General features: G+C 35.1%; 3 protein-coding genes across 4 annotated transcripts; 1 reads left to right on the forward strand and 2 right to left on the reverse strand.

Moving 5' to 3' along the window:
• Positions 1–5419: 5419 nt before the first annotated feature.
• On the reverse strand, positions 5420–12305 carry LOC145325921 (tetratricopeptide repeat protein 17-like). Of its 2 annotated transcripts, XM_080168929.1 has the most exons (9): positions 12198–12305; positions 11316–11469; positions 10670–10752; positions 8599–8698; positions 7915–8196; positions 7400–7576; positions 6755–6862; positions 5974–6113; positions 5420–5631 (listed from the first exon to the last, which is right to left on the reverse strand). In XM_080168929.1, exons 1-9 carry the CDS (start codon positions 12218–12220, stop codon positions 5586–5588), a joined length of 1113 nt encoding a protein of 370 aa, XP_080025055.1. In that variant the 5' UTR covers positions 12221–12305; the 3' UTR covers positions 5420–5585. The 2 variants fall into 2 exon arrangements, with proteins under 2 accessions (XP_080025055.1, XP_080025063.1); XM_080168937.1 differs by lacking the exons at positions 5420–5631; positions 5974–6113 and adding an exon at positions 6202–6305.
• Positions 12226–26527, reverse strand: Sin1 (SAPK-interacting protein 1). The gene is made up of 14 exons (XM_080168920.1): positions 26385–26527; positions 26090–26138; positions 25444–25606; positions 24894–25037; positions 24345–24450; positions 23982–24113; positions 23550–23706; positions 23027–23113; positions 22206–22268; positions 21872–21958; positions 21391–21534; positions 20814–20900; positions 13320–13454; positions 12226–12770 (listed from the first exon to the last, which is right to left on the reverse strand). Exons 1-14 carry the CDS (start codon positions 26525–26527, stop codon positions 12627–12629), a joined length of 1641 nt encoding a protein of 546 aa, XP_080025046.1. The 3' UTR covers positions 12226–12626.
• LOC145325893 (uncharacterized) lies at positions 14655–20750 on the forward strand. The gene is made up of 2 exons (XM_080168894.1): positions 14655–15953; positions 20337–20750. Exon 1 carries the CDS (start codon positions 14655–14657, stop codon positions 15498–15500), a length of 846 nt encoding a protein of 281 aa, XP_080025020.1. The 3' UTR covers positions 15501–15953; positions 20337–20750.
• Positions 26528–26540: the final 13 nt, after the last annotated feature.

Raw genomic sequence — 26540 nt, forward strand, 5'->3', positions numbered from 1 at the left:
TTTGAACCTTTGACTTCAACAAAACATTTGTTGATATTTCATTAAAAAAATTCTGATTCATTATAAAAGCCAGCTTCAAGCGTTTAAATGGTGGATATGGTGGTAAAAGTTAGAATTGCGTTGATTTATGGACTAGTGAGGTTTCAGGTCTTGTTATATTTTACCAGAGGCTGCTATTCAGCCAATTAATTCGATCCAATTGAAAATGCCGCAGAATTTAAAATTTTGTTGATTAAAAATTTTTTTCACGTTCCTGAAAGGGAGTGGGTTTTAATGGGACTGTGGGGAAATTTTCCCACAGCCCCCGTCCCTGTTGTTGTCAGAATCACATTCCCTTTTCCTTGTATTATTCGAAGTTTGCTGGTCGAAATGAGTGAAGCGCTAAGGAATTATTATTGGACCGAAATAGAGCTCTTTAGATAGTTGAATATATAAACTAATGTTCTTACATTTTTAAGTTTCGGGAACGATATTCTACTTTAGTTTATCTCTGAACCAAATCGTGTACATGATATTGATTAAAGGGTGTTTTAAAAAAAAACAATCGCTTCACTCTTTTCAATATAAACCCTACAGTTTTGGTCAAAAACTAACAAAAAATGACCCAAATCATGTCCAAGCAGTAACAATGAGAAAACACTATTGAATTTTGATTTCTACTCACCTCTCCTGAGCACTACAGCTCGAGTCCTAGCCCTTGTTGGAATTTTTCCCTACGTGGAGAGTGCATATTTTATTACAAATTAAGAAAGTTTTGTCTTTATTTAAAAAGAATAAACTGTCTAAAGTACTTGAAATAGATAGACCCCATAATGTTTAAAGTTTTTGATGGGGCATATAAAGTGTGTTACCTTTTTTTATGTTTTATTATTATTTGGCCACAACTTGGTCAAAAATGCTCACAAATCAGACCTTTTTCGACCGAAGATACTCAAATGGTTCCTTTACAAGCCCAATCAATCAGTTTTAAGATATCTTTATATTTCAAGAAAAATTGATGAAAATACTAAAAAACGGCAAATTTTGGTGTTACCTTTTATATGCACAGATACCATAAAATCAACAGAAAAACTACTTATTTTTACTTATCTGTCATTTTTAAAGTATGATTCTGTTAAATTGGCTATTCTTGAAGGGATTTATGCATTGATTATACTGAAACATAATATTGGACAGAAATTAATGTATTTCAAAGAAAGAAAATTTTGAAAATAAGAAATTCGACCTCTATCACTTTAGAGGACAGCTGCCAACCTCCAGTTGACAGGATATAGTTAAATACTTGTTAGCAATAATAATTAGCCCAAAAATTAAAACAAAAAGTTTTTTAATATGGCAAAAAAATGATAATCTAAATCTTAATTTTGGGGATGATGATTTTAAAGACGCTCTTGCTGTTGGTGATGATGACCCAAATGGTATCCAAATACATGAGCATTGTGACAACTTATCTATTAAACTATGGTCCGATTTTTGTATTTGTAGCATTCACCAATCAAGAGAAATCCCAAAACATACAATCATGGTTTTTAAATTCTCCAATTCATAAGGTAAATATAGTAGTTTTTAAAAGATGGTTATATTTCTTGTTACAACTTTTCATTGGAGGCTGCTACAATTACAAAAATTGGACCATAGTTCAATAGATGAGTTGTCATAACGCTCATGTACTTGGATACCATCTGGGTCATCATCACCACCTGTAAGAGCGTCCTTTAGATCTTCATCCCAAAAATTACGATTTAGATTATCATTTTTTTGCCATATTAAAAAACTTTTTGTTTTACTTTTTGAGCTAATTATTATTGCTAACAAGTATTTAACTATATCCTGTCAACTGGAGGTTGGCAACTGTCCTCTGAAGTGGTATAGGTCAAATTTCTTATTTTCAAAATTTTCTTTCTTTGAAATACATTAATTTCTGCCCAATATTATGTATCAGTATATTTCAATGCATAAATCCCTTCAAGAATAGCCAATTTAACAGAATCAAACTTTAAAAATGACAGATAAGTAAAAATAAGTAGTTTTTCTGTTGATTTTATGGTATCTGTGAATATAAAAGGTAACACCCAAATTTGCTGTTTTTTTAGTCTTTTCATAAATTTTTCTTGAAATATAAAGATATCTTGAAACTGATTGATTGGGCTTGTAAAGGAACCATTTGAGTATCTTTAGTTGAAAAAGGTCTGATTTGCGAGCATTTTTTACCAAGTTGTGGCCAAATAATAATAAAACATAAAAAAAGGTAACACACTTTAAAGACCTTTCTATAGACGCCTTAACCAGATTTCTGACTCAATACTTGCCAATTTGGTATCAAAAAGACAGACCAATCAAACATTGAGACATGACTGCTCTGTCTTTAAAAAAAAGAACAAACTGTCTTAAGTACTTAAAATCTTGTAAATAGAACCCATAATGTTTAGAATTTTTGATGGGACATGTAAATATCTTTCTATAGACACCTTAATCAGGTTTCTAACACAATCTTAGACATTTTGACATCAAAAAGAAAGATCTGTCAAACATCAAGAACTAGAGAGACTTGTCATGTCTAAATGTTTGATGGGTCTGTATTTTTTATGCCAAATTGGCTAGGATTGAGTTAGAAACTTAGTTAAGGTGTCTACAGAAAGGTCTTTACATACTCCATCAAAGATGATAAACATTATGGGGTCTATCTACAAGATTTTCAGTACTTAAGACGATTTGTTGTATTCTAATCTCCATGCAAGAAAAAATTCTCCACAATGGCTAGGACTCGAGCTGTAGTGCTCAGGAGATGTGAGTAGAAATCAAAATTCAATAGTGCTTTCTCATTGTCATTGCTTGGACATGATTTGGGTCATTTTCGTTAGTTTTTGACTAAACTGTAGGGTTTATATTGAAATAAGTGAAGCGATTGGTTTTTTTTAAACACCCTTTATATGGTCAAACTCCCATTAGATAACTACGAATGCACGATCCTTAATTGCATATCCTTTTGCATATTAATGTTTTGGTTAAGTATTCCCTCTACTCTTAAGTATGTTGCGCTAACATAAAAGAAAAATTTGAAGACAAGGTTTAGAACCTATTATCTTTACGAAAACGATCGGATCGTTTTATGCCACAATCGGTGTTGTTTTGGATGATAAAGAAAACAAATAACGGATTTAGTTTATAGTATATATTTGGTATAATTTTTATGACATTTTAATATATTATCAGTAATAATAATAATAATATATGATGGTTTTCAATTCACATAACCTCTTCTTATTTATCCCCTAAAAATTACAAATGGCTTGGTACCATTTTTTTTAGCTTTGTAAAAATATTATTAGTTGGGATCTGGAGGGATAAGACAATGGACATAGTAGCCCCTTCTGTAAATGAAATTATTGGTTAAAAGTTTGGAAACTACTTGTTCAAAACCATCCAATCAAAGTACCCAAAGTTTTTAAGCCTACAAATGAGAGATCGTGATAAAAACTTTAGGTACCAAAGTAATTTACAGTCCAATATTTCCTCCCTCCTCCACCTTTTTTCAATAAAAGAACTTGCTTCAATAGCCAACTCTTTTCTTGAAATACAATGAAGTTATTCTATGTTTTGATTTAAAATATCTTTAAGAAAAGGTCATGAATAGAAACCAGCATGTGACTAGAAATATTCAGCCGCTACAATATAATTTACATTATTAATTATGTGTGTATTTTTGTGTCTCAATAAATGTGCCAAATCATATAAAATTTCATAGGCTAGACTCGGAGTTATGGTATCCTAAGTCTCCTTTTTTTGCATGAAAGGCTAAGGAAACCTTAATTTCTAGGCTAATAAATTGAATATATTTGGCCTAAAATTATTTAATATCAGATGATTACTAGTGGAAACTAATGTTTTGTACATTTTTAATTCCTTATAATTACCAATTTTCAAATATATTCTACTCGATGACCGAAACCCAGTTCTCCGAGAATGTACGCAACTTTAAAGTACAAGAGATAATAAACACTAAAATACTGCTTTAAAAGGATGATTTGTTTACTTTATAGTAAATAGTTAATATACTCCTTTTAAAATTAAATACTCGAGAAAATCTCGTACAAACTGTACAAAATTGACATCTGAATTTGCCTGCGATCGGTTCCACTCCTAATCGTAAAATACAAAGCATTAGTGAACACTATTAATCATCAGAAATGGATGCTTAGAAATTAAATAAGCAAGCATTAAACAATTAAGTTCATAGATTTAAAAACCTAACATTCATATTTTTATATATTTCTTTACAATGAGATCTTTTTGTATGCTAGGCTTTGAAAATATGAACATTAAACAGATATTGGAAGAAAAAGTCAATTTTTACTTGGGCTCTCTTTTTTCAAACACTACTTTTAAACAAAAGTTTCTTTAAGATTTGCTTTACTAGACCAACTTTATTACATAGAAATATTGTCTTTGGGACTTGCATTGAAAAGTTAATGTTAAAAGTTTTGTTCTCATTTTAGACAGGCGATTTTTTTTCTCTTTTTGGTCCAAAGCAGTTTTCTTTTATTTAACTTTATATTTATAATATAACACACACAGTGTGAACTTAAAATAGGGTTTTAGGTGAAATTTTAGGCCTTTTCAATATATTGTTTTTTTCTAGACTTTTTATTTTTGTGGTATGGCTATTTTAAAAAGTACCTAGTCAAACAAAATAATATAATAAGTAGTAAAGTTTTTCTGTCTGAAGCTTAAGATCTCGGAAATAGATGGTCTGATAAGTTTTTACTTTTCTTAGAACCTTGCTTTGGGTTTAGGCTATTTTAGTGCAACCTATGAATCTTAAGGAATGATACACTGACAGATACGTTCACCTCAAATTATAATAAACAAAATAATCCCTTCATTAAATTTAAATGTCCCATCTGGTAAAATATCTTTCTTATTTTGTTTGACTACTCTTTCTTCAAAAAATCTGCAAAATAAAACTGCTAGTTAAATGTATAAGTGAGACAGTTACTAACGGCTAAACAATATAATATTATTTTTATATGGTATGGCTGTAAATACTTAGAGCTATTGTACTGCTAAATTACAGGAATCAAGGTGTAAATTGAGACCGAATAACCTTGTTTTTTTTGCATTAAAGAGATTTATTTATCTATCTGGAAAATATTTTATGAAATTCAAGTTTTAATTTAAATTCAATTTAGAGGAATTCCACTTGTCAAAACACCAAAGTCCTTTCTTAGCCTAAGCAGAAACCTAAACCCTACGGGGCTTAACTTACCTAACTACAACATATCCAACTTAACCTAATTTAAATAAAGGCTTTTTTTGTTGATTTTATGCAATTCCCTTTGGTTTTAATTCTAAAATATTTATTTTTGATATAATTAAAGTCAAATTACTTACACCTTGATTCCTGTATAGTACAATATAGTTTTCTCAATATTATCTATATATAATATACATAATATAATAATGGTTAAATTTGAGTAATTTTGGAGGAATGTTTAATCCAAGAAATATCAGATCTTGATCCAAAGGTGGTGGGGGGTGGAATGACACCCCTCATTTTTATCGCCCTTGTGGGTGGTTGTGGTTGGTTAATGTCCCCCTTTTCTGTGCTTTATTCTTCCATTTGCTTTTACTCTGAAAAAAAAATAATGAATATTAAAATAAGACGTTTAGATTATTTACACTTACTATCATTCCTAAAAGTCTTTGAAATCCAACATTTCAAAATTATTCTATAACATCATAAAAATCTTCATTTTTGATTAGATTTGATAGGACTAATTTACTTTGCCCAAATTAAAGGGATTCTATAAGCAATAAACGAAAAGATACAAAAAGGCTTCAAATTTTGTTAACAAACTAACCTTACAATTAAAAATTTCATATCGTTTGAAAATAAACACAAAAACCAAAATTATTTTGATTAATGTGCTTATTGCAAATGAATATCATTGCTTAGAATTCAAACAAACTTACCTTTGATTAGAATTCTCATGTTCCTCAGCTAATGTAGCGTCCAGAGTTGATAGTATCCAGCCTAGTACACTCAGTACAAGGAACACTATGATCAACATGGTGTACACATGTACAGAGGAGTCAGGTGTACTCTCCATCTCCTATATAAATATATATTATGAGTACACTACTAAGTACAAGGAACATAACAACGTAGTGTACACATGTACAGAGGAGTCAGGTGTACTCTCCATCTCCTATATAAATATATATTACGAGTACACTACTAAGAACAAGGTACATAACAACATAGTGTACACATGTACAGAGGAGTCAGGTGTACTCTCCATCTCCTATATAAATATATATTATGAGTACACTACTGCGTACAAGGAACATAACAACATGGAGTACACATGTACAGAGAAGTCAGGTGTACTCTCCATCTCTTATATAAATATATATTATGAGTACATTATTAAGTACAAGGAACATTATGATCAACATGGTGTACATTTTACACTTTTTCCTCTTTTGTTTTTGTTCACAAAAGAAATATTTTTTTTTTTTTTTTTTTTTTTTGGGGGGGGGCTGGGCATTTTGTCTTTTTTTATGGGAATTGGGGGTGTCCTATCTACCAGGAAAATAGTTGAAAACTACCACAGGACGAGTAGCTATATTTCCATGAGGAAAAGAGCCCAATTGGCTCAGTGGTTACCGAGAACTTTAGCTTCAGACGGACAGACCTCGTTCTACTTTGAGTTATAGATATAAAATTGACTGATAATAAAGTGTTACTTACCTTTAATAATGCCAAGGCTGGTTGGAAATTTGGTCTAAGCTCTAGAACATGCCTCAGATGCAAAGCTGCCTCTTGGAAATGCCCATATGCTTTTAAAATCTCACCCAACTGAAAATATAACATCTGTAGAAGCGCAGCTACTATATTATTAGAATCTATACGTTCGTCTAAAAGTCTAAGCTATAAAAAATGCCTCAGATGCAAAGCTGCCTCTTGGAAATGCCCATATGCTTTTAAAATCTCACCCAACTAAAAAATAACATCTTTAGAAGCGCAGCTACTATATCATTAGGATCTATACGTCTCTCTGTCTGTCTAAGCTATAAAAAATGCCTCAGATGCAAAGCTGACTCTTGGAAATGCCCATATGCTTTTAAAATCTATCCCAACTGAAAAAAATAACATCTTTAGAAGCGCAGCTAATAAATTATTAGGATCTATACGTATCTCTGTCTGTCAAAGCTCTAGAACATGTCTGAAATGCAAAGATGCCTCTTTTCGTTGGATCTAAAACTCAGAGAGGGAGGGGATATTGGACAACAAATAATCTTTATGTACAGAAGGGGTAATTTAGTTTATAATCATAGGGCGTGTGTATAAAATTATCGTCCATTGTCTTATCCCTTAAGATCCCTGTGTATGTACCTGGAAATGTTGCTGCCAGGCGCTCTGATCATGGGGCTGGACCTCCAGCGACCTCCGGGTCAAAAATATGGCATCGTCCAGGTAGGACAGGTTGAACAGCACCCGGGCCAGGTTTAGCAGGATCTCCGCGTTGTTCGGTGACACAGCCAGCGCGCGGCGGTAACATTCTATCGACGCCTGGTTGTACAGGGAAAAAGGGATTAGCAAATAATAGGTTCATTGTTGATTGCATCAACAGAAAGAAAAGGCAAAATCTCAAAATCAAATTAACAGGGGAAGGTGAATTGCTCCTCAACTCAGGGATAAATTATCTCAAATTCACAAAAAAAAAGGCCATTATAGACTTACCTACATCTGCAACTAATAGCCCCAAAGGTTAAACTCTCCCCCCCCCCCTCCTCCCCCTTAATTCAAATCGCTCTTGATAAATATAGTATGATACAAAAGTTGCTTCTGCCTACCCCCCTCAGTTTAAAAAAAAAACATTTTGTTATATTATCATCCATTTATCCTGCCTGTGTATCGCCTTTAATCCGCCAAAAGTTGGCAATTTGATTATAAATTTCAACAGACTTCGGCTTCTCGCGTTTGGACTTTTTGAGCCGCCGTTCAATTGCATCGATGTCAATCTCCGAGCTGCCGCCGCTACTGCTGCTGCTCGAGTTTTTCTTGGACTTTTTAGACTTGAACAGGTTGACCACGTCCGGCTCTGGTATGTGACTGTGGCTGGCGCGGTTTTGTATTCCCACCAGGTGGTCGTAATATGTAAAGTTTACAGGTTTTCCACAATCTAACACCTGAAATATTTTGTAATGTTTAACATACAATGAATGTTTAAAATTATCTATTCATTTCATTTGAAGAATAAGGAATTTTTCTTTTGAACGAAGCTCTAATTATTTTTACAACTATTCACTCAAATCTAAAGGCTATGTATCTTTAACAAAAAAAAAGCGGTTGTTTGATTTTAACCATTAGAACATTGTAATGTATTTCTTTTCTTTAAATATATAATTTCTTCAATAGGTACCTACCTAGGTAAAATCGAAGAAATTATACTAATAGAAAGCAAAAATTTTGGGTTCTTTTGAATTTCCATTTATTGGTTCCTAACCTTTCAACCAATAATTTTAATTTACACTATTGCCCTTCATCAATTTATCGTCCATTGTCTTAACCCTTGAGATCCCCGTAGTTACCTCATCCACGTCATCATACGTGTCGTCAGCTGTATCGATGGGTAGGCCTCGGTTATTACGAGCATGGTTACTATGCTGACACTGGCTTAGTCCATACATTCTAAATATATGGATATAATAAGATATGGATAGACCCCCAGGTTATTACGAGCATGGTTGCTATGCTGACACTGGCTTAGTCCATACATTCTAAATATATGGATATAATAAGATATGGATAGATAGACCCCCAGGTTATTACGAGCATGGTTACTATGTTGACACTGACTTAGTCCATACATTCTAAATATATGGATATAATAAGATATGGATAGACCCCCAGGTTATTACGAGCATGGTTACTATGTTGACACTGGCTTAGTCCATACATTCTAAAATATATGGATATAATAAGATATGGATAGATAGACCCCCAGGTTATTACGAGCATGGTTACTATGTTGACACTGGCTTAGTCCATACATTCTAAATATATGGATATAATAAGATATGGATAGATAGACCCCCAGGTTATTACGAGCATGGTTACTATGTTGACACTGGCTTAGTCCATACATTCTAAATATATGGATATAATAAGATATGGATAGATAGACCCCCAGGTTATTACGAGCATGGTTACTATGTTGACACTGGCTTAGTCCATACATTCTAAAATATATGGATATAATAAGATATGGATAGATAGACCCCCAGGTTATTACGAGCATGGTTACTATGTTGACACTGGCTTAGTCCATACATTCTAAATATATGGATATAATAAGATATGGATAGATAGACCCCCAGGTTATTACGAGCATGGTTACTATGTTGACACTGGCTTAGTCCATACATTCTAAAATATATGGATATAATAAGATATGGATAGACCCGCAGGTTATTACGAGCATGGTTACTATGTTGACACTGGCTTAGTCCATACATTCTAAATATATGGATATAATAAGATATGGATAGATAGACCCCCAGGTTATTACGAGCATGGTTACTATGTTGACACTGGCTTAGTCCATACATTCTAAAATATATGGATATAATAAGATATGGATAGATAGACCCCCAGGTTATTACGAGCATGGTTACTATGTTGACACTGGCTTAGTCCATACATTCTAAAATATATGGATATAATAAGATATGGATAGATAGACCCCCAGGTTATTACGAGCATGGTTACTATGTTGACACTGGCTTAGTCCATACATTCTAAATATATGGATATAATAAGATATGGATAGATAGACCCCCAGGTTATTACGAGCATGGTTACTATGTTGACACTGGCTTAGTCCATACATTCTAAATATATGGATATAATAAGATATGGATAGATAGACCCCCAGGTTATTACGAGCATGGTTACTATGTTGACACTGGCTTAGTCCATACATTCTAAAATATATTAAATCTTACACAGACGCTTGTTATCAAGAAAGAGAAAGGAGAGATTATTTCAATGTAAATTACACTGGTACTCAAAGTTTTAAAACCCAATTCATTATTTTAAGGCTTAAAACTAGGAGTGGATACAAAACCGCGAAAGTTACAAAACCGCCCCATAACAAAAAATTTGAAATAAATCTACCAACCACTTTTTGTAAAATCCACGAAATTCGAAACTAAGCTTTGCGACCATGACCTTCTAGCATTAAGACTTTTTGAATGTTGGTCTTTTGTTATTGTCGCGGTTTTGTTATGGGGCGGTTTTGTAACTGTCGCGGTTTTTTTTGTCGCGGTTTTGTATCCACTCCATTTTTGAATGTTGAATTCTAAAAAATTTCTACATAGTTATATATTTGTTATTGTCGCGGTTTTGTAACTTTCGCGGTTTTGTTATGGGGCGGTTTTGTAACTGTCGCGGTTTTGTTATGGGGCGGTTTTGTAACTGTCGCGGTTTTGTTATGGGGCGGTTTTGTAACTGTCGCGGTTTTGTTATGGGGCGGTTTTGTAACTGTCGCGGTTTTGTTTGTCGCGGTTTTGTATCCACTCCCGTAAACATACTTAGCTACAAAATATTTGACTATTGAACTGAAATTGAATAAGAAACAATTAAATAGTTGCTACGCACCTGCAATTATTTTCTTGTGCTGTTTTTCTCCACATACCGTCATTATCCGTCACAGTAGACAACAAGATGTCCATTAATATCTCCTAAATGGTCACTATGTTTAAAGATAATGGAAATACAATAAATAACTCTAGGTAGGTAATCAACATCGATTAAAATGTTAAAAAATTAAGCAAATGTTTTGATAGCTTGTTATATATAAAAACCATAACGGCTTCGAATCCGATTAATATCCGCTGGATTAGAACCGGTTCTCAGCCATACTGAAAATCGTGTATAGAATCGTATTATAGACAACTTTCTATGAATAGTCAAATAAAAATCACGAAATCGATACCAGTTTTGTTAGCCCAGCCTTCGGCTTTTCGGGGCTAAAAAAACTGATTTAATCCATTATTTTTCATTTCAATATCCGCGGCAAGCTGTCTTTAATATGATTTCATAAGCAACTATGCCAATTTTATCTTCTGGTTATTGTATTTGAAAATCTAATATCAATATGGCTGCCCTACCTGACATACCTTAGGTATCTATTCTTATTATACAAAATCTTTTTCCCAAAAAAATCACAATTTTACTTAGAAAAGGTATTTTGAGAGAAGATCAATTTATCTTCCATTGTCCATCCATCCAATCGTTGTTATACCTGAGTTTCATCCCCTGGCCTGGGGGGTATACCCATATCCGCCACAATCTTGGCCTCCCCCTTGCCACCCGCCAGGTCCAGCCTCCAGGTGTACGAGGTCTCTGACTCGGTCAGGCTGTGCAGTAAACAGCTCACTAACACCAGAAAACTAAACCTGTGACACAATAAAATTATATTTGTAGAATAAGTCTAAAAATCTCTCAGTGCTGTATTTGGTTCCAGGACAAACGCAGAAGTCCCAAACGTCGGAGTGGACAAACGCAGGAGTGTTAAAATATTAATTTTATTAAATATTTCTATACAGATTAGGTTAGGTTAAGATATGAAAGAACAAATAAGCCCCCCGCAGGGGTTAGGCATTTAAAAAACCTTTTAGATGGTATAAAATAGGTTAGGTTAAGTGTCCACCCCGACGTTTGGGACTCCTGCGTTTGTCGAAGGACCCTGTATTTTTCTGAATTCTTTAGGTTTATTTTACAAAAATTAAACAAACATAATAACTGTAACTTGAACTGTTAGTTTATGTTCATCCATCAAAATCAACACGATGACAGACACCCAGCAAACCAAAAATACACGCTGACAACAAAAGGGCAAAAAACCACTATAATACAGCTTCAAAAAGCTCTAATTAACATTTGGTTTTAGCGCGAGCATTGTTTTTAGTATATAAATAAACCTTTTTTTATTTTACAATACAACTCAATAAAATAATGAGTGTACAAAATATGTGCTGTACAAACTCTGAATATACCCCACTTCACAAAACATCCGATTCATGCTTAATTAACTAATATCTTGACAATAGGAAAAATATTATTAACTTATTTGATGCTGCGATACATTTGAACATTAAAATGCCCTTTCAAAAAAAAAATTTACCTTATGCAACTATTATTAAACATTTTGCGTATTTACATTTTTTCTGAAAGTATAAAAATCACTTAAATAATGTAATCCAAACCATTTTTTTTATAATGTAGACTGTAAGTATATCATATCATATGATTTGAAAATGTTAATTTTATTCTATAAGAACAACTGAACACTTTTATGCCAGATTTTAAGTTTTCATTTTCATTCCTGAATTTTAATTTCATTTCCTTCAAAAAGAAAAAGCATAATAGGCTTAAATGTTTACTAGCTTGACCAATATATTATGTAACTTTGTTAGGCTTTACATACCTACAGTTGTAAGTATTTATGTTTGTCCTTTAAAATCTCGGAAACAACTAAACTGATTTGGTTCACCATTATTGAGAAGCTTCATAAAAAATTTAATAAACTTTTTAAACACTAGGAGGTTCTTTATTAGTTAGTCAAAGTTCTAACTCTCTCTCTTTTCTTGTGTTTATTCTGTAGGTATTCTTTTCTCTGCTCCCTTGCATTTGATTGTTTTTGGTCGAGTAGATAGTTCAGTTTCTGTACAACGTCTTGGGCAACTTCTCGGTCAGACTAAATAAAAATGCTCTTTAACATTAATTATACAAAGTAAGATGATGTCTGTCTATCCGTCTGAAGCTTAAGATCACGGTAACCGCTTTACCGATTGGGCTCTTCTTTTCAGGGAATTCACCTACTGCGGTGGTTTTAAGCTATTTTCTTGGGGGATAGTCAATGTCAATTAAGATTTAGCTAATAACTCAACCAGTTGAGTCCTCCATTAAGGAAGGCTTCACAATCATATGAGTGTTAGGATAGTTTTAGGCTATTTCATTTATAAACTTAAGTTTTAAGATCTAAGTCTGTTTTTAAAGCTATTTTCTATCCCCTCCCTACCCATTCGAATACAGAGCCCCTAGATGATAGAGGAAGTCTGTCTGTCTGTAAAAAAAGATCTCGCTAGCCACCGGACTGATCTATTTCTCCTTTACAATGTAACTTCTCATATGTCCTGGGAAGGTTTATAACAATTTTTGGAGGAACATCAAATTCACCCTCCGAAGAGAAAAAAGTACCACAACATATCAAATAACGTAGGTAAAGTTAAAAATACTAACGCACCTCAAAGTCTTTATGCCCCCAGCCGCTATCACTAAGATAAACCATTCTAAATACAACTCTGGGACTCAGGCCTCCTTTATTTTTCTCCATCAACTCACAGCTCACAACTTTGTCCAGGGCATAGGAAACAGCTTTCTAAATAAAAAAAAATTAATATTAAACATATAATAGTTAATCAAGATGATATTCATAATTTCATATCCATGATTTCCTCAAGCAAATTTTCTATTAAAATATTATATGAAAAATAACTGCCCTTTCGTAAAATGATTACACACACTTTCAAACCAATAATGTGGTAGGATTGTTCCTTCAATGTGTTTCTATTGGTCCAATTAAGGGATTAATGATCTTGACTTTTATTTTCATTCAAACTATAGGTAGGTTAGTTAGTTAGTTAGTTAGTTAGCGTCCTTCAAGCGATACACATCTTCTAATGTAGAGCTGCTGTATAAGCTTCCTACCCCTTTTTTCTGAGTATCGCTACCACCCCCTTCTCCTCCCCCCCGTACATCTACAACAGTGGAGGAGAGCCTACGCTATACGCACACACACACACTACACATACACACACTTTAGTGTTGGAGCCCTGCCATTGGTTGGGAGTTATTCTGTGGAGAGCTGTGATTGGTCCTGCCCTACAACTGGTGTCCTCTCATTGGTCAACTTTATTTCTCGCCCTCACGTCATTGGTTCAGGTTACCCCTTAATTGTAATCCCTCTCTACTACGCTTAGTTTTACCTATACCACGCACCTGTGAACATCTATCTGTGCTTTAATAATTATTTTTTGTCGGCACTTTTTGCCGTCATTATGTCCAAAGCCAACAAAGGCAACAAGCTTAGAGCTGCCATTGCGGATGAGGAGGCCGACGGTTCGGCAGATGGCGGCGTTAATCTTAGCCCGGATACTTGGGCCAGGATGTCTAAGCTCATTGATACTTCTGTGGCCTCGAAAATAAAGGAGTACACGGAACAAACAACGAAGAGTTTCAACAGTGTGAACCTGAAGTTGGTGGATATAGGTAAGCGTATTGAGGGGTTACAGGGGCAATACCAAACCGAAATTGACTCAATTAGGGCTCGACTCGAAGACCCTGATGCCTCAAAATTAAAGGCTTAGGGGCGCAAATTGATTTGCTGTTGAAATTACGGACGAAGGATAGAGAGTGTGACCGTTTTATTAATTATCATCATTTATGTCAGGCGGTCAAGAGGGAACAGAGGCAGCATTGCTGGTCCCTACGGATTTACGGATTCCAGTCGCCGTGGCGAGCCACCGTCCCTGACGTCAAGGATGTCTATGAAGAGGTCATCGAATCGGTCCTACGGTCAATGATACAGTCAGGTGATTCTGTTGCATTCAACACAAGTTTTTACTCTAATATTGAGTACAGTCATCCTCTTGGCCCTAGCCGCAGAGGCGCAGTCCCCCCGATGATTTTTAGGTTTTTTTCGCGCAGGGTGTTATTCCTGTTTATGTTAAATAAACGGGAGCACTTGATAAGCCTTGGGAAGCGTGCGGCGGACCGCAGTCAGTGGTCATCAGCGGCGGCGGCGGTCAAATACGATGACAAGATGAAGCTTAGGGTGTCACATGACCTAGCGGACATGAACCGCCAAGTAATGTCTTTCCTACACACAGCCAAGCTTGCTCACAAATGCAAGACCACGAGTGCAGGGGTTTCTTTCATGCCGCTTGGCCACAAGGGCAAATGGATCAAGATCCACAACCCCTTTTCCCCCACAGTTCTAGGCATGGTCGAGCCTCTGCCGGAATTAAATTCCCTTCTTAGCGCCAAGTCCATCGTGTTGGAGGCCTTCAAGGCCAACGTCCCTAACAAGGCGTTGTTTGACGGCCTTGATTTTAACCTGTCAGATATAATTAAGGTTGCTGACCAGCATGCCAAGCAGCAGCACCCAGAGGAGGATGGAGGAATAGACCCTGGGGTCACAGTCAGACAGGAAGGAGGGGCAGAGGGTCTCCCACCAACCGGTGGTGCGGTACCTGGAGCCGACGCATTTCCAGCTTTACCCTCCCCCCACACCCCCGGAGATGACGTGCCCAAAGAGGGTCAGACAGCGCCCACAGCGATAGCGGCCAGTACGCGAGCTGCCGCAGCAGCTGCAGCATCGACGGTGTCAACCTCTAGTCCTACCTCTCCAGCTCCAGCTAAATGAAAGGACAGTATAAGTTTTATTAATTCTCCATACAAAACATATAGAACTTGTCCTTTATAAACATTAATCACTTAGTGATATTGAATCTTATTCAAGTTAATTTTTAAACAAAGTTTAGTAGCAGTAAAGTCTTATCCCTCATTTCCAACTTATTGATAACTATTACTAACATTTCTACTAACAACTAATGTTAATGTTAATTTGAAGTCTAGTAATTCAGTCCTTTTTAAACATCTTAATTAGGATTATTATTATGTGTGTACATAGAACTTAATATTTATAGTTAATATATCTAACAAGGCTAATAATTTAACATTAATATAAGAATAGTCTAAGCCTTGTAAGCCATCAATCAATTTTATAAGTTCAGTAGGTACCTAGATACCTCATTGATTTTTGGGTATGATGCTAACATTACATTGTATTATCATGTATTCATATAATTGTGTTTCAGTATGTACGCAGCACACGGGACGCTCTAGAAGTCGAAGTTGGAGGGAGAACCTTATCTGTCGGGCAATGCTTTCTGGATGTGAACCTTTAGTAGTATGGTTTTTCAGGTGGATGGTAGCGTAAATCAACTTAACGACAATCCGAATTTTAGTATTACGTCGCATATTTATGGGGACATTTTTTCTGACTTTTCAGAGGAGCTCAATATAGACTCCTATTATATTACAGAGCAGAATGCAATAGAAAAGATTAAATCACTCAATAGACCGGTCTTTTCAATATTTAACTTAAATTGCAGATCCATTAATTCGTGTTTTACAGAGCTTAGTTCCAGTATAGACTGTTATAGAAATTCGGGCGTGGAGCCCACAGTAATTAATTTGCAGGAATCTTGGCTCAATAATAACAGTAATCTAAACTTAATCCAACTTAATGGGTATGATTTGTACTCGAAACCTAGGCCCCAGGGGAGGGGGGGGGGTATTTGTACTTATGTACAATCTAGGTTTAAAGTTGAAGAGATTTTTCCTAACCTTTTTGAGCAATCAGTTTTTGAGTGTTTAGTTTTAAAGATAAGTTACAGCAACTTTAAAGGAATTGTAGTTAATATTTATAGGACCCCCAGTGAAGAAACCATTCAACCCTTTTTTGAGAAACTCCTTGAACTTTTTGATAGCTTAGACAATTATGCCAATTATCCTATTTTCCTCACGGGTGATATGAATTTAAACCTTTTCCAAGCAGTTTTACCGGGTAGCTCGGCAGCACAATTTCTTGATAACTTAATTATTTATGGGTTTATTAACATAACCCTCAGATCTACCCGTATTCATAACTTTAGTCATAGTTTATTGGATTTAATTTGTTGCAAAAACTTTATACAAAATGTAGCCCTGTCAATGGTTGTACCCACGGACTATTCGGATCATTTTTTAACTATTGGTGTTTTTTATGAAGAAAATTTCAAACAGACAAAAAAACCTCAAACTTTCACAAAGCGCCTGTTATCAGATGAGAATTATGATAACCTTTGTAACGCGCTAAATGATACCGATTGGTCTGTGGTTACTACTCTAAATAATGTTGACTTAGCCTATGAGACGTTTCTAAAGATATTCATTGACCTTTATAACACTCATTGCCCCAAAGTTTCTATCAGAAACAACAGGCGTTGCATACCCCAGGAGCCCTATATCAATAATTACATTTTAAACTGCAAAGCCTTCAAGAACACACTCTATAGGATAAAATGCAATGATCCCTCTGAGTTTAATACTGCGCGGTACAATGCGTACCGCAATGAGTACTTTAGAAGCGTCCGTAGGGCTAAGAAAAATTATTTTCAGAACCAAATTAAATCTGCGGGTAAGGATGGGAAAAAAGTATGGTCTGTACTTAGGGAGGTTCTGGGAGTAAAAAAGCACACAAAAACAATGGATTATCTTGAGGTCGGTGATCGTAAGATCACCGATAAGCAAGAAATCGCTAACCATTTCAACAATTTCTTTGGTAATTTGGGTGCTAATTTAACCCCAGACATCCCTATCTCAAACAAAAACTTTAGGGAGTTTCTCCCTCCACGAATTGAAGAAACCATCTTTGTTCCCCCCCTTACACTGCAGAAAACATTTGAGTTAATAACTAGTATTAAGCCAAAAGAAAGCCAGGATTTTTTTGATGTATCTATGAAATTGTTATGTAGGACAGCGGGGCCGATTACGGCTCCACTGCAATACATCTATAATCTGAGCATAAGCACAGGTGTTTTTCCAGATCTCATGAAAATTTCTAAAGTTGTCTTAGTATATAAGAGTGGCCCTATTTCTGTTGTTGACGCCTATCGTGGCGTCAGCATGATAGCGTCATTCAGCAAACCTCTGGAAAGGTATTTATACACTTCCATTTATGACTTCTTGGATGAGCGTAATTTTTTCAATGCACGTCAATTTGGCTTTCGTCGCGGTTATAATACTAGTCATAATGTTCTGAACTTAATGAATCTTGTTGCAAGGGCTTTCATTGATGGACAGGTATGCAGTATACTGCTCCTGGACATCAAGAAAGCCTTTGATCTAGTTGACAGGGATATATTGTTGGCTAAATTACATCATTATGGGATTAGAGGTGTCATCTATGATTGGTTTGTTAGTTACTTTTCTTCTCGTAGGCAGAAAGTTTTCTTTGGGGGGGAGTACTCCTCCACCCTGGAGGAGATACTGATCGGCATACTTCAAGGCAGCTGTCTGGGCGTATTAATGTTTTTAATATTCATTAATGACCTAGACAGCAGCTGCAGAGAAGCCATCTTTAACTTATTCTGTGATGACACCCTAATCTTCTTAAAATCTGATAATTTCACAAATTTAATCCAAACAATAAATAGAGTCCTACCTCAAGCAAATGACTGGTATGCTGCCAATAAATTAATTATAAACTCCTTAAAAACAAAAATCATCCTTTTTAAAACTCCTAGACAAGTTATTCCTGCAAATGAAATTGACCTTCTTAATGAATTTCCTGTTTATATTGATTCTAACAACTTTGGGGAAAGGGATCCTGGCAAAATTGTTAAGCTTGAAAGGGTTGATTGTAACCATGAAAATGAAAAGAATAGATGGGCTAAGCACCTAGGTATTAGGTTAGATTCAAAGTTGAAGTTTACTTATCACTGGGGGGACCTTCACAGCAGGCTGCAGCACGCAATCTTTAGCCTCCGTGTCATGAAGAACGTGCTCGACATGCAGCATCTTAAGATGCTGTATTTCGCGTACGTACATAGCATTATCGAGTATTCAATAATAATTTTTACGGGTGTAACTGACGGACAGGCAAGTATTATACATAAACTACAAAAGAAGTGTGCTAGAATAATCACAAACAGCTCCAGCACTGCACACAGTGCTCCTTTGTTCAAACAATTGCGTATTTTACCATTCAGAGAGCTGAGGGATTATAATATCATGCTTTTTATGCATAAATACATCAACGGCCAACAGCCTGAGATTTTTGATAATACTTGGCAATACAGACGACAGTTACACTCCTATAACACACGTCATAGAAATGACTTACATGTTGACAGTACAACAAGAAATTTTATATTTAATTTACCTTTAATTCAATTCCCAATAGTTTACAACTCTTTACCAGAAAACTTGAAAACTATCCAAGATTTTAAACTTTTTAAAAAAAGAGTCTTTAACTACCTACTCAATAGAATTGTGTAAAATGTCAACCCAAATATGTTATTTTAACTTGTTTTAATTTAACTTTCATTTTTCATTTTCTTAACTACATTTAAATTTAAATTTTTATGACGTGTGGCAGATTAATATCTAATCCAATCAACGTATTGACTATTTTTAGTCATTTCTTAAGTTATTTTAATCGAAGCTAAGTTTGTCCGGGGGCTGGGATTGCGGGTTGCGGCTGCGGCCGGAAAGAATATTCTTAGATTTCTTAACTACATTCCTGGTTGTAATTTATCTTTCCTTCAACTTTAATTGTTTACTAATCCTTTCTGTTTTAGGGGGTTGTTGTTGAGCCGGGACTGCGGCTTAATGCTGTGGGGTTAAATGAAGAAACTTGTGGTGAGTGACTCCCGCCGTGACGGTAGCAGCGTTCTATGCCATTTTTCGAACAAAATGTGTTATTTTTCTCGCTTGAAGATTTTTTGTCCTTGTTTTTCAAAATTGAATTTTGACGCAGTTTTTGTTGCAACAAACCACACGTTTTAGAATATTCAATTTTGAATATTCTCTGTTGCATTCATGAATATTGGAACTCATCCAATTTTCAATTTTTGTTAATTTTATTCGTATTCTTCATGACGCATGATTCATGACGCATAATTGTTCGGACCTTGGCAGGTGGGGCGCGGCACCCCGAGCGGGGGGGGTCATGGGCACATTTTTCTTCAATCTTCTCTACGCTTGAATATACATTTATTAGGGTTGGACTAAAATTAAAAACTTAAATTAAAACAAAATACTTTCAAATTAAATTAATTTTCATTCTTTATTTATTTTTAACCTTTCTTTTGTCCTTACCCCTTTCATTTTCTCTCCATAGCGTGGTTACTAGCGTGGTTACTGCAAGTAGAATTCTTTAGGTACCTATTCTTAAGACTTCTTGACTTTTTTTTATTTTTTTATTTTTGTCTACTTCTTTATAAATAGGTACCTAGTCCTACTAAATATAGACGTATGGGATAAATTATGGATTGTTGTTACGAGTTGCGCTTCTATCTATTGATAACCTTGTTCCTTGGTCCTAGGACCAAAGAATTGTACTAACTTTACTATTTAGAAATCACATTTGGAGGCATTGCGCGGCGGTGGGGGACGACCAAAGACGGAGGCGGACAGACTTCTGGGGGTGTAGCAAGCATATTGAAGCATAATTGCGGAATTTTATTATTATTGAACTATAACAGCAATGTTCAAATTCACTAGTCCGACTATGCCGGCCAGCAATAGCGCTCGAACGTCATCAAGGGCGTGCTCCAGCCTTAGGGCTACGTACTGCACCTGGCTAGTCAGACATGGGCATTATCTGCTATCATTATTAAACTGTTTAGTTATTATTATTATCGCTAATAATATGTCATAATGATTGGATGGGAAATAAATATAAACCATCATATAAATATAGTAAAATGTGATAATATGCAATTAAAATCATATTTATTTTATCTTGTATAATCTATCATAATCAATTTAATTTCCCGGTGGAGGATAATTGTCCAAGATCGGGGTTTGTTGGATCTATGGTTAATAAATTGAATTTGAATTTGAATTTGAGGTATTTAATTTAAATCTATACCGAAAACATTATTTATTGATTCATCATGAATTATACCTGTTTAGACCAGAACTTGGCAGAGCTAGGCTGCTGTCGGGGATCTATCTCCACCTTGTCTCCAGATATACCCAAATGAATATCAACCTAAAAGTTATTGGTTGAAAAGTTTGGAACCAACCAATTCAATAAAAGTACTCAAAGATTTTGAAAAAATGAATAAGATTAATAACGTGGTAATAAGACTTAGGTAACAATATAATTAATTTTCAGTCTAATATTCCCTCCGTTCAAAATCAATACAGGGGTGTATAATTATTCTGCATAATTATTCCCCCCCCCGGCTCAGGGGGGGGGGGAATAAAAAATAAGTGGTTGGAGGGAAAAAAATGTAAAAATTAAGAAAACTGAAAACATTTTTTCCATTTCGCCCCCCTCCTTGGTTAAAAAAAACTAAAAAAATGTGTGGTAGGAGGGATAAAATAAATAAAATATAGAGTTCTTTCAATATTTTTCAATTTCCCCCCCTACTTTTTAAGAAAAATCTAGGGGGGAAAAAAAATAAAAAATTTTGTAGCAGGGGAAAAAAAAAATCTTGTGCAGAATATACACCCCTGAATCAATAATTGGGACCTACCTTGGTGCGAACACGGGTGAATATCTCAACATTGAATGACTGATATAGGTGTGCCTCCAGAAAGTTGGGAAGAGTGCCGGTAGATTGTTGTTCTGACACACGTTTACTGTTGTCTCGTACTATGTAGAATTCGGTTGTACCATCCTTAATAGGCAATAATAATGTCTTTATGAGATTATCTGTCATTTGCAGGGATCTAAAGGAACAAGACAATAAACGATAAATTGATATCATGCATCCCCAATGACACTAACAAAATTCAGTTCAGTTAAAGATTAAAATTATTTGATGAAAAGTTTGAAACCAACCAATCATAGTTCAATTAAAGTACCCAAAGTACAACGTATAACATAATGTAGATGACTTTGGGTACCGGTGTAATTTACAGTCACATATCCCCTCCTTCCCTTCGGAAACCAAGGAGGGAGTTAAAAACTGTATGTTACCAGTGAATGGATAAATACATTTATAAAGTCGTTACCTGGGAACTGAAAGTAAGCTTAGGGTCCAAGGGGACTCCAGGTGCGTCCGGGGCCTCCAGGTGGTAGTTAAACTTGTATTTAGCTTTCTAAACGTACAAGGACAGTTACAACCAGTGTAAAAAATTAAATAATAAGTTGAAATGAATAATATTATTATTAAAATTAAGTTTAATAATAGAGATATACGGCAGACAAACAATCAGACACACAAACGATCATATTAAGGACAACTATTTTAAATTGTTATTTTTTTATAGCTAGACCCTAAGTAAAATTAGAATCAATAGGTAGGCCTTTTCAAATAGCGTGAAAACTAAAGTTAATGTATATAACCTGTAAATATTTTCTTCTTTCAAGTCCCATTTGTGTAAGCTCGCCAAGGGTTATGTTTCTATCCTAAAAATAGCTCACAAAAATTCTAATAAAAAGTAACAGGATGTCTTTCTATTTGTGCGTTTGTTCTGTAGCTTAAGATCTCATTATGTAATATGGTTCTCCTTTACAGTAGCGCTTCTTATAAGGTTAATAACTAAACTCTTATGGAAAAAGGATCCTCCACAATCCTAAGATAAATCTCCTCTGGAAAAAATACCCCCCCCCCCCTCCATAACTTAAAAAAATAGAATGGAAAGTGGATGGTCGACTTACCCCTTCCACTTCTTCCTTCAAGTGCCTAGAGACCTCTTGGGGCGATGCTGCAAGTATGGTTAGACTTAAAAACAATAAAAGTCACCTGTATTTCCATTAGTGAGAAAGTGCCATCTAGCATATGTAGAGTAACACAGTATCCTGTATCACAGTAACACAGTATCCTATATCACAGTAACACAGCATCCTGTATCACAGTATCCTGCATCACAGTAACACAGTATCCTGTATCACAGTTACACAGTATCCTGTATCACAGTATCCTGTATTACAGTAACACAGTATCCTGTATCACAGTAACACTGTATCCTGTATCACAGTAACACAGTATCCTATATCATAGTAACACAGTATCCTATATCACAGTAACACAGTATCCTGTATCAGAATAACACAGTATCCTGTTTCACAGTAACAAAGTATCCTATGTTACAGTAACACAGTATCCTATATCACAGTAACAAAGTATCCTGTATCACAGTATCCAGAAATTAATATAAAGTCACCTGTATCTCCATTTGTGAGAAAGTGCCATCTGGCATGTGTAGGGTAACACAGTATCCTGTATCTACCCCGCTTCCATCCGTAGCAACCTAGACAAATTCAAGAATTATATTTAAATATACCTATTACATTTAACATATTTGAATAAGGAAAATTAAGTTAATAAGTGGCGCAAAAGGAGCTTACAATAGAAAATCATATTCAGATAATGAAATGTATAGTTAGTCAAATAATCAAGTTTTGTTCTCGTTCATTGACGGGCGAAAGGTTACCTATACACGTCTTTTAGAGTAGCTGCACACCTAAAAACTGATAGACCTATTGATAAACGTAAACATAAATAGAAAAGAAACACAGACAGACGAGTATCATAATACTTTAAATTTACTTTCCTTTTTGCAATGGCCATAACATTTTAAGATAATACCAAAACAAGCATAAAATTGGGTGTAAATAACCTGATTTTAGTATGCTTATGATAAAGTACATACATATATATCACTCAATCTTCATTGCAATGCCTACCTGATTAGCTGCAGGCATGACAGCCAACATCTCGAAGCCATACTTGGAGAGTGCATCTGTCAGTATGAGTGGGGGGAAGTCTGAGTCAACAGACCCGTCCTCTTCCACCATACACACGCAGTGGTTTATCAATGGGGGTAGAACTCTTGGACTTCGTCTGAAATATTAAATAAAAACATGGACTTTATATTACACTGGTACCCAAAGTTTTATAACCTATGTAACTTATTCGTTTGCTCAAAAGTTTTGGGTACTTTAATATTGCATTTTGATTGGTTGGTTTGCAAACTCATAGAATCCTAACTTTTCAACCAACTATATTAATCTACAGAAGGGAAAATTTTGTGCATAATCATTAATCATTGGGATGTATATCAATTTATCGTCCATTGTCTTATCCCTTAAGATCCCTGCATCCATAAGGAATCTCACCTATTCTGAGTATATTGGTAGAGGGCTAACCCCAACAGATCCGAGACACTGAGGTCGCGGACACAGGTTATATCAATGGGGACCATTTTCATCTCGTCGGTGCTTGAGAAGGGGAAAAACATTCGGATTTTTCTGGATTAATAGAATAATAAGTTATGGCTATACTTTGGTTTTAAGCTATTTTCCTATGAAAAAAAATACTTCTGAAAAAAATTAAACCCCTACCAAAAGAAGAAAATTAATGCTTTTTTCTCTAGATTAATTCATGTGACTTAAATCCTACTTTTAAAATACCTATGCTTTTATCTTAATAAAAAATGTTAATTGTATTCCGTTAGCTTTCTATTTGTTATTATTCCATGCCTAGTTTTAGCCTCCAGGTTACTAGAGGCATCATATTTTCCATACTCAAGCCAGGGGTTTGTGTCTTCAGCTTTTAGATTCTCCAGGAGATAGGTCAGACGAGACACTAATAAAATAATACTATTTTTATTTCCTTACCGAAATACATTTTTTCCTTTTTTTAAAAAGAAAATCTACTTCAATTCATAAAATAACTTCTCAGGGGGGGTTGGTTAGATATCATCTTCAAATAGTTATTTACTTTAGACAGCTTTCCGCGGATATTGAAATGAAAAATCAAAAGATTAAAACCAATTTTGTTAGCCCCGAGAAGTCGAAGGTCCAGGCTTACATAACTGGTATTAATATTATGATTTCTATTTTAGTAATCGTGAAGAATTGTCTTTAATACGATGCTAAATATGATTTTTTTCAGTATGGCTTAGGACCGATTCTAATCCTGCGAATTAATCGGTTTTGAAACCATATTGAAATGAAAATTATCCCCCTCGCCAAAACCTGAATGTGTTTAAGCTGATGTCTATAGAATGCTTTAAAAAACTATTTTGCCTTTTTTATCAGGAACCGGATTGGGTTGAGTGTTACTGGCACCGTCTATTTCATCTGTTGGTTGACTCTGCTGTTGTTGGGTTAGTTTGGGTAACTCCTTGCGGGGGAAGATATGCTCCAAATCTTCACTTGAATCAATATTCCCTGAATTAAAAAATTATCATATATATGTATAAACAGATCTATAATATAGATGTATTTATACAGATAACTACCTCATGACCCAATTGAGAGACAGCACAAGGACAGTGCGATGTGGAGATACAATTCTTTCCACCTCTAATGTTTTACTTTGATTATGTATATTAAGTAGATTTTAAATGCTGATTTCTTATTTATTCTTTCCCACAAAGTGCCTATCCAGAAATGAACCCAGCGAATGGCAACAACCCTGTGGGACTACTCAGTTTAAATCTGACCTAAGGTAATAGCAAAACAATTTAAATTGAAAATGTATCAATGACAAGGAGATTTTTTGGTCATCAACAATAACATTCCTACAAATTAAGTCTTTCGGTTAAACTAACAATCTTTAAAAAAAATTCAATACCTTTTTTCCAGACCACAGTTCTGGTCTTGACCTCGCCCTGCTTCTCTTTCTCGTTCTTGTTCTGTTGGTTGCGCTGGTGGTGAGATTTTGTGGAGCTTGGAGGCTGCATGTTCCAGGTAGTCTGGCCTCCCCGCACTTCTGGGGACCTACCTCCTACACAGTCCTAAACAAGTATAATTATGTCCATAAGCTTGGAGGCTGCATGTTCCAGGTAGTCTGGCCTCCCCGCACTTCTGGAGACCGTCCACCTACACAGTCATAAAACAAGGATAATTATGTCCATAAGAAGCAGAGCATCAAAAAGCTGCCAGTTTTAGATGATAAAGAACGGCAGACAGAATTAATTAAGTACAGTAATCAAATGGGAGAAAATTGTATAGTTTAATAAAAAGTGAAAACAATAATAAGCTAATTTATTAAACCTTGTATGTTTTCCAATATTCAACAAGAAAAAGAAAACGCAAGGAAAGGTTATAAGATATTTTTCTAATAAAAAAGGGGTAGGGGCCCACAAAATAGTTTTGAGTGTAAGCGCCATAGTTGACTTTACTTTGTCGTTTTCTTAAACCACAACAACAACAAAATTTAGTAGTGAAGCTACTCAATAACTAGAATCTGTACGTACGTTCATCCGCCAACTGCTTACCTCATCATCATCCTCATCCTCACTGATACAATCCAGGAAACTTGTCAACCCTGGTAGTATAAACATATAAATGTCACAATATATATTTGATTATTAATCACTAGCGGCTGAGCGCCAAGTTTCTAGGGGGAGGAAGGTCATTAAAATAGTCTAAAGCCATCTCAGGGCCTATGAGATGCTCCGTTAAAATTAAGAAATCAAGTCTTACTACACGGCCTTCGAATGCCCAAATAAAGAAAGTAGGTTTACTAGGTACAAAAAATAAATTATGATAGGTAGGTAATTGTGACATTTTCCTTGGTTTTCAGCCATAGTGCGCAGATCCTCTTTGAATGTTCCCGACGTCAGAATAATCTCACTGACCCCCGTGTGGTCATCTTGGGTGAAGGAATGGTAAATATGGGACAGGGCCCACAACTTGTTATCATATAAAGCCATCACGAATTTTAAA

This window comes from Acartia tonsa, chromosome 1, assembly GCF_053477335.1.
Source record: "Acartia tonsa isolate MP-2025a chromosome 1, ASM5347733v1, whole genome shotgun sequence".
Lineage (NCBI taxonomy): Eukaryota > Metazoa > Arthropoda > Copepoda > Calanoida > Acartiidae > Acartia > Acartia tonsa.